The sequence below is a fragment of the Nasonia vitripennis genome (genome assembly GCF_009193385.2).
Source record: "Nasonia vitripennis strain AsymCx chromosome 5 unlocalized genomic scaffold, Nvit_psr_1.1 chr5_random0008, whole genome shotgun sequence".
NCBI classification, from domain to species: domain Eukaryota; kingdom Metazoa; phylum Arthropoda; class Insecta; order Hymenoptera; family Pteromalidae; genus Nasonia; species Nasonia vitripennis.
This window is the reverse complement of record NW_022279659.1, coordinates 703,715-712,283: the sequence shown is the minus strand read 5'-3', so window position 1 is coordinate 712,283 and position 8,569 is coordinate 703,715. Positions and strand designations below refer to the sequence as shown.

At 37.9% G+C, this 8,569-nt stretch overlaps 1 protein-coding gene across 1 annotated transcript; it reads left to right on the top strand.

Moving 5' to 3' along the window:
* Positions 1-1,708: 1,708 nt before the first annotated feature.
* Positions 1,709-2,681, top strand: LOC116417954 (ATP-dependent DNA helicase PIF1-like). The gene is made up of 3 exons (XM_031933149.1): positions 1,709-1,785; positions 1,883-2,379; positions 2,440-2,681. The coding sequence occupies exons 1-3, from the start codon at positions 1,709-1,711 to the stop codon at positions 2,679-2,681; spliced, it is 816 nt and encodes a 271-aa protein (XP_031789009.1).
* The last annotated feature ends 5,888 nt before the right edge of the window (positions 2,682-8,569 follow it).

Genomic DNA, 8,569 nt, shown 5'->3' with positions numbered 1-8,569 from the left:
CGAGCGCAACTTGCTGCACCTGTTGCTTGCCGAGTCCAACCGAGCGCTCATCTCAGAGCGACGCCAGCATCGGAAGCCTCCCACTGCCGACGCCGCCGCCCAGACCGATCCCACACCAGATCGCCGACACAGCAGTGCTCAGACGGATCTGCCACCGCCCGCCACTCCACCGCCTGGGTCAAGGCCACACACCCCAGGATCATCATCCGACGTGTTGAACGCCGAATGGCCCGAACATCTACAGCTGATAGATATCCCTGTGCAGCCCACGACTGATCCAGAGCTCCAGGACATTCGTCTCTACCATCGGACAACCCCGACTCCAGCACCCACAAATCCGACAACGCAGTTACAAATCGTCAGTCGGAAATAGCGGCCAGGCAGTCTGCGCGAACAGCACGACGCAGGAGCATCACCATCTCTCCTCGTAAGAGGAGGCCGCCACCAAGGAAACTGTCGCCGACGAAGCGAAGGCCAACTGCTCCCAGACTCCCAGGACAGCGTCGCAAACCGAAGATCACCTCTAATGAGATCCTCAAGGTTCCAATGCTACTCCCCCTAGGGAGAGCACCCTTGGTCAAGGAGAAGACTCCTCCGGGACCCATGGCCTCGGTGGCGTTTGATCTCACGATCTCCGACTAAAGCGCTATGCGCCCTCTAGTCATTTTTGAGTGGACCGATCCCTGTTTCGGATAGGCCCCGTAATAACAAAAGGATAAGACTCCCCACTTTCCCCTTTGTAAATTGGGTGGTGCAACCTACACCGGGTTGGGCGGCCCCCCCCTCGTCCAGACTCGATCCAAGAGTCGACCTAGAGAGGTCCGAGCAGTGTCCGCTCTCTAGGCAACGAAGAAGCCAAGGACTGTAGCCTCAGCAGGCCCTTTCGGCCTGCCTGCCTCCTCGCCGCCTGCTCTACAGCAGGCCTCTTCATCACTCCGCTCTCAAAGGAGCGAACTCCACTGACACCAGCGGGCTGCATGTCGCAACAAGCACACGTGCCTCCTTCTCTTCACCGACCTTTTTTAGACCACCCCGACTAGCCTGCTTACATCATGAGGAAAGAGTTATCAATCACGATGAAATCAACGACTACGTCGACTATTTGTACATATCTCATACATTGTCAGCCATTGCATCCAGAAGAATTATGGGATGAATTCAAAGATTCTTTGTCCGAAGATTTTTCACGAAATAATGATGTCATAGTAAGCCACCAAATGTCGTATGCTCATATTAATAGTTCATTAATAAATGAAAAGTCTGGCTGATTTTCCTACGATAGACCAGTCAGTAGAAATTGATATTATTTTGCCGGAAGAGAATGACAAAGTACAAATGAGAGAAATCGGCGAACAGCAGTATGAACAATAAAACAATCAACAAAAAAATTGTTGATTATGTTCTTCATGCAGCTAATTCAAATTGTCATGAACAAAATAAGTGTATATATATTGATGGTCTAGGAGGATCTGGAAAAACGTTTATCTACACAACGATTTATCATTTGTTATCAGTGCAAAGTATAAAAGTATGTTCAATGGCTTTTACTGGAATTGCAGCAACTTTGCTTCCTAATGGAAAAACAGTGCATAAAACATTTGGTTTACCAGTTCCTATGTTTCACGATTCTTCTTCGAGTTTTAAATTACAATCAAAAGAATGCCAATTTCTTAAAGAAACTTCAGTATTTATTTGGGATGAAGCTACAATGGCACCACGATATGCTTTGGAAATAGTTAATAGAACTTTACAAGATATTATGAACAATGATTTACCTTTTAGGTGGTAAAATCATGATATTAGGTGGAGATTTTAGGCAACTTCTTCCTATTAAAGTCAGGAGAACCCGTGCTGAAATATTGAATCTTTCTATTAAATATAGTCAATTATGGACACATTTTATTAAATACTCTCTTACACAAAATATGAGAGTTCGGGCAAATGAAGTTGAGTTTGCGAAATTCTTACTAGATGTAGGTGATGGGATTTTAAATGATGAGAATGATAATTTGAGCCTTCCTGAAACTTGTATTCTTGAAAGAAATCATGATTTAGTTCAAAATGTATTTGGTCAATTAATAAGTGAACAAAAATTTACAGAAATTGGTAAAAGCGCTATTTTGGCACCACGAAATATTGATGTAGATGAAATTAATAAGAAGGTTACTAATTTACTTGATTCAAAGACAGAACGTAGATATACTGGTATTGACAGTACTGAAAATTGTAATAATGGTGATGACATGGATGAAGTGCTTACACCAGAATATTTGAATACCTTAAATCCTCCTTCACTTCCCCCCTATGAACTATGTCTGAGAAAAAACTGCATTATTATGCTAATAAGAAATATTAGTATAAATGAGAGTTTATGTAACGGTACTAGACTACGCATTATTGACTTTTCGAATCATTTACTCAAATGTTTAAATTTAACAGGTGATAGATCTAATAACATTGTTTGTGTTAATCGTATAACTTTATATTGTGAAAGTGAATTTCCTTTCAGTTTCAAAAGAAGACAATTCCCTGTCAAATTAGCTTTTGCAATGACAATAAATAAATCACAGGGTCAAACATTTGATAAAATTGGTATAGATTTACGAAGAAATGTTTTTAATCACGGACAACTATATGTTGCCATGTCTAGAGTTCGATCTTGGGATTCCCTCGTAGTTTAGCTTGGTGATCATGAAAGAGAAAACTCGAATGTCAAAAACTACGTTTACAAAGAATTATATTCATAAATATTCATGATTTTTCAAATAATATTTAGTATTATGTATTTCTTATTTTTAATGAATTCAATAATAAAACATGACGTAAATTGCGGCGCGCGAAGCGCGCTGTTCTAATTCTAGTATTCTTAAAAATTTGTATGCCCCACCACAGCCCCCCACCTACCCCGCACACTGAATACGTACCTTAAAGAGAATAAAATTATTTATCTCCATACCGCAGAGAGTTTAGATTACCGTTTGTTAGACCAAAAAGTGCAAATTTTTAAACCATTATAACTCAAAAACTGAACTATAGAACTTCTTAACGAAATCATGTTGATGAATTATGATAGGAACTACTTTCTGTATAAATATCGTGATATTCAACTTATTCTTTCCTGTGAAAATTCAATTACTGAAAAAATCCGTATCGACGAGCGTGATAACTGAATAAATAGGCATGAATCAAGTAAGAAAATTGGCTACTGAGAGCCAGCTGAGATTAGTGGCCAATTCTCGGGTAGAATGATGGCGAATGTTGTGCACCCGGGATTTTTGTCTAGATTTGTTCTAATTAGAACGAAGCTATGGTGTCGACCTTGGAAGTTCCATTAAGGTTGATACGGTAGCAGGCTTTATTAAGATGTTTAATGACTTGGTTTCCTAAAGCAGCTTCTTTAAGCTAAAAATATCAGGACAAAAATTGCTTAGTAAGCAGTACACGTGCTGAGCTTGAAGTAGCTAAGAGATTGTGAATTAACCAAAAGGTTTGCGTATGGATGATTAGGTTAGGCTCTTGGTGTTTGATTGCTGCGATGGTCAAGTAACCATTTTTTAAAAAGAGCAAAAAATTTGTATAGGGGATTTCAGAGCCACGCTGATTGGTCAACATGTTCTGGTTTTCCTCACCTCAAAAAGATTTTTGGATCATGAATAATAAGTACATATACTGATTGATCGCACATTAACTCATTAATCGCACATAAACGCGGTACTCCAACGTGCGTATTATAAAACTGTATATTTACAAGCGCCTTAATATGTATACCAATGAATGTAATTTAAACAATGCGAACTACGGCGCAAGGTGGAGGCGACGATGAAAGTGAGAATCAGTAAGATGACCGACACTTTTTCGTACAATATTTTATGATATGAAGTTTTTTAATAATATAATCACTAAATACTCTTTGTTCCGAGGTCACTTACAGAATAAGGAATAATTAATAATTTGATTTTGATTGATTTAAAGTATATTGAAATCGAATAATAAGAACTACGGCACAAGGTGAGGTCACAATCAGTAAAGCCCGACAGCAAACAATGACTAATTCCTTTTTTTTGACGAATGCGAGCAATTTGTATTATAAACTCTATCCACAAAAAATCATTGCGAGTGCAGGAAGTGTTAGTTTGTATGGATGGAACAGACATGGTTTTGCTATATACATATAAATACTTATATACAGTAGACAATAGAATAAGAAATTGTTATATATTAATTATTTGCTGATAGGTCTCTAAGCCCTAATATGATTAATTACAAATTTATATGTTCAAGTAGTTTTTAAAACGGAAGTATTTTAATATGCATGGCGGCTCAAAGGATCAAGATCTAACCTAATGAGCTGGCATTTCCTAAGAACTGGATAAATCAACGCCTAGTACTTTCTACCAAAAGGAAAGAAGCCACCTGGAGAAGCTGCCTCATACAGACTGACATACAGACTACTCTGCATGCTGGAAACCCCGGTCAAGATTTTAGAGCGATTAATCGGCGTTAGAATAGATCAAGTCATTAAAAAACCAGGTGGACTAGCGGACCGCTAGAACTGCAATAGAAAGGAAGAGATGGAAAGAAGTATCCAAGAAGTACTATGCTATTGTTACACTGGATGTTGAAAATGCGTTAAACTTAGCAAGCTGGGGCAGAAGGAGGAAAAAAAAAGGAAAAGAGAAATTTCGGTAAGAACTTAAGATTAAGGACGGGGAAGTCAGAGATCTGAGAAAAAGAGAATCGAGAGTTTGGAAGAAAAGTTAACAGAGACAGGTACGCAAGAAAGAAAGAGAAGAGAGTCTACAGCAGAAGCAAGTGAGGAAGAATCAAAATGATACAAGAAAGAGAGAAAGAGACATAAAAAGTCGTTGTTCATCGGGAAAAGTTTATGTTGAAGTCAGATAGACGTGAGAGAGTGGATTAAGAAAAAAATCGGAGAAAGATAGTGGACAGAGAAGTAAATGAAAATATGTTGAGGACAATTGTGGAAATCGAGACGGGTGGCAAAAGAAGAACATTTTTTTATATAATAAGATAAGTGACTGAGTATCAGAGAAAGGGAGGACAGATTTCATCTAGTTAAAAGAGCAAAAAGCTGGAAGAAAAGAAAATAGAAAAAGGAGATGGAGTCTCTCCAAGGTGAGACTGGAAAAGAAAGCTATAAAAATTGAAGAGGAATGGTTTAAATTGAACAGGAAAGAAGGAGGCTCAAGGGAAGTCACAGAAGAAGAAGCGGAAGAGGAGTCAGTAATAGAAAGCTGGAAAGCGATGTTGTGCGAGATGAGAGTGCAGGGAGAGAGGAGCAGACAAGACAGAGAAAAGAGAAAAAAAGACAGGAGTCAGAGAAAGCTGAAAAAAAGGAAAAGAGCAAAGAGAGAAAGAGAAAAAGTAGCTGGCATATGAAAAAGAGGAAGAGGACAAAGAGAAAAAAGAGGAACTAAGAGCAGAATTAAGGTAAAAGAAAGTGAGAAAACAAGCAGCAGAACGAGGAGAGAAAAGAGAAGAGCGAAGGAAGAACACTACATGAACAGACATACTGTCACACACACAAGCATGAATGGAGATACACACTACGCAAACCGTTACGCAGTATAGACATGGTCACACACACACACACACACACACACACACAAGGCCAAACACTAAAAGATAAAGAAAGTGAATGAGAATAAAGAAAAGAAAAATATATAAAAATATAATGTATAACTAATTATAACAGTAAGATTTAAAATTAATACTTTATTATTAAATTGTATTATTTACCTTTTAAGAAAGGGAACATCAAGATTAAGTAATGTTTTCAAATCCTCGTATGCTAGTTCATATTTCTTCATCTTTTGCAGGATATCCGCTCTTGTAATCAAAGTTATTGGTAATGTATAACCATTATCTATAACCTTACATGAGCCTGTAATCAAAATTACAAGACATAAATAAAATGAAACAAAATCTTCTACATAATGTTAAAATTCTCTATTAAAGAAAACAATGCCTTTTATAAAAATTCCTGTATATCGTTAAAATGTTTTGTAAAAATTAATATTTTAATATAGATTGTAATCTTTGCATATCAACGCGTAGATTCACCTCAGAAATATAATTTTCTAATAATAAGTTTTTATTATTAGAACATTTATTCATCAACAATAAAAACCGCTATCAATTCTTTCGCACGTAGCTTCCTCCAACAAAATTTATAGTTCCAGTAAATAAAATATTATTCAAATATACAGTGTCACGTGTGGATTCACGTCACATGTGTCTAATTACTATAAGAAAGCAAGTAGAAGAGTGCAATGTGGTGGCGGCCATGGCGCGACGACAGAACGTCTGCCTTGCAAGCCAGAGTATCTCGGTTCAAGCCCGGGGTCCGTCACTTTTTCCTAGCACTCTTCACTCGTAACAACAGTATATTGATGATATTCAAAATACTTTAATCTTAATTATTTTACCAAAGAGTAATTATAGATATAGATATAGACAAGAGAAGCACTTGTTACAATATCAAATCATTTAATTTTTGAAAAAATTTTAACCGTATAATATTTTAAAAACCATTATTATTTTTAATACCTCATAAAATCATGAATTTTCTCAAAACATTCTGAACCTTGGTTAGCGAGTATAAGGTTTAACAAAAATAGTAATTTTCAGTTATACAGGGTATACTGGAGGAGAAACAAAGAATTTGAATCCTACTATCTTTTAAACTAAACGGTTTTTTAAGCTGCAAAAAGAACCTAGCCAAGGTGATGAAAAGAGATATATCCCCAAAATTTCAACTTAATTAAAGCCTTTTTTGTAACACAAACACGATTTTCGCGTTTTTTCGACCTATTTAGCGGGACTTCAGACCGGCGGGCAAACAAAAATTTTAGCGGGCAGAAAAAATTGAACCGCATCTTGATACTTCAGCAGGCGTTTCGAATTTTTTTTTTGCCCGGCCTACTTTACGCCCCCTTGGTACACAATATGCTATTTACTCACTTAATCGTACGACAGAGAAAACCCATGATTTTAGTTTTTGATTTTTAGCTCGAAAACTAGTCATTAAAACAATTTAAAATTTTTACAGCAAATCGATATCGTTTTTTATTGTCCTACTTTTTTCAAAATGTTTGACAATTAAGTTCTAATGCTCTTTAGATACACTGTTGTTGAATATATTGTATAAATTATTTCATCAAAAAACAAGCAAAATATTTTTTCAAAATCGAAAAATGTCTTGGTCGACGACAGTCTTCGTTCTTATGCGAGCCGTGCGTGACGTAGGTGACTGATGGATATATCGACTATCGATGACTGTCATGTGTGGGAAAAAAGCAGATAACATAGCGCATAGGCGGCTTACTCATCGTCGTACGATGCGTGTAGCGTATACATAGTCAAGCGTAAAAATACATATGTGTTATGATTTTATATACTCGAACGAACCAAAATTTAAATTCAGAGTCGAAACTGTTCGAACTACTCCTTGCGTCTTATGCTTACTTGATCAATCTCGCGCTTAAATGCTACGTAAAATTTGAATAATGTATTGTAAATAATATAGGTAGTGATTAGTAGCTTATATAGTAGTATATGTGTGCTTTTAAGGAGCATGACTGTCGATTATCTATTTATCGATCTTTAAAATTTTTTTCTCGCTCTCGCTCGCCTTTTTTCGGTGTGCCACGTATTCTATTATCAAACTCGCTGCGCATGGGGTAAGTTGGTTTGGAAGCTTTGGTTTTAGATTTACAGCGTGTCGAGGTTCGCCTTCCTCCGATGTGCTACGGATTTTATTATTGAACTCGCAGCACGTAGGGTAGGTGGGTTTGGGGCGCTTCGGGTTTCAATTTTTTTCTCGCTCTCGCTCGCCTTTCTCCGATGTGCCATGAAACTTGCTGCCCGTGGGGTATATCGGTTTGGAAGCTTTGGTTTTAGAATTACAGCATGTCGAGGTTCGCCTTTCTTCGATGTGCCACGCATTATATTATCAAACTCGCTGCGCATGGGGTAAGTTGGTTTTGAAGCTTAGGTTTTATTTAGATTTACAGCGTGTCGAGGTTCGCCTTTCTCCGATGTGACACGTATTTTATTATCAAACTCGCTGCCCGTGGGGTATATCGGTTTGGAAGCTTTGGTTTTAGAATTACAGCGTGTCGAGGTTCGCCATTCTTCGATGTGCCACGTATTATATTATCAAACTCGCTGCGCATGGGGTAAGTTGGTTTGGAAGCTTTGGTTTTAGATTTACAGCGTGTCGAGGTTCGACTTCCTCAGATGTGCTACGTATTGTATTATTGAACTCGCTGCATGTAGGGTAGGTAGATTTGGGCGCTTTGGGTTTCAATTTTTTTCTCGCACTCGTTCGCCTTTCTTCGATGTGCCACGTATTATATTATCAAACTCCCTGCCCATGGGGTAAGATGGTTTTGAAGCTAAGGTTTTAGATTTACAGCGTGTCAAGGTTCGCCCTCTTTCGATGTGCTACGTATTTTATTATTGTACTCGCTGCACGTTGCGTAGGTGGATTGGGGCGCATTAGGTTTTAATTTTTTTCTCGCTTTTACTCGCCATCCTTTGATGT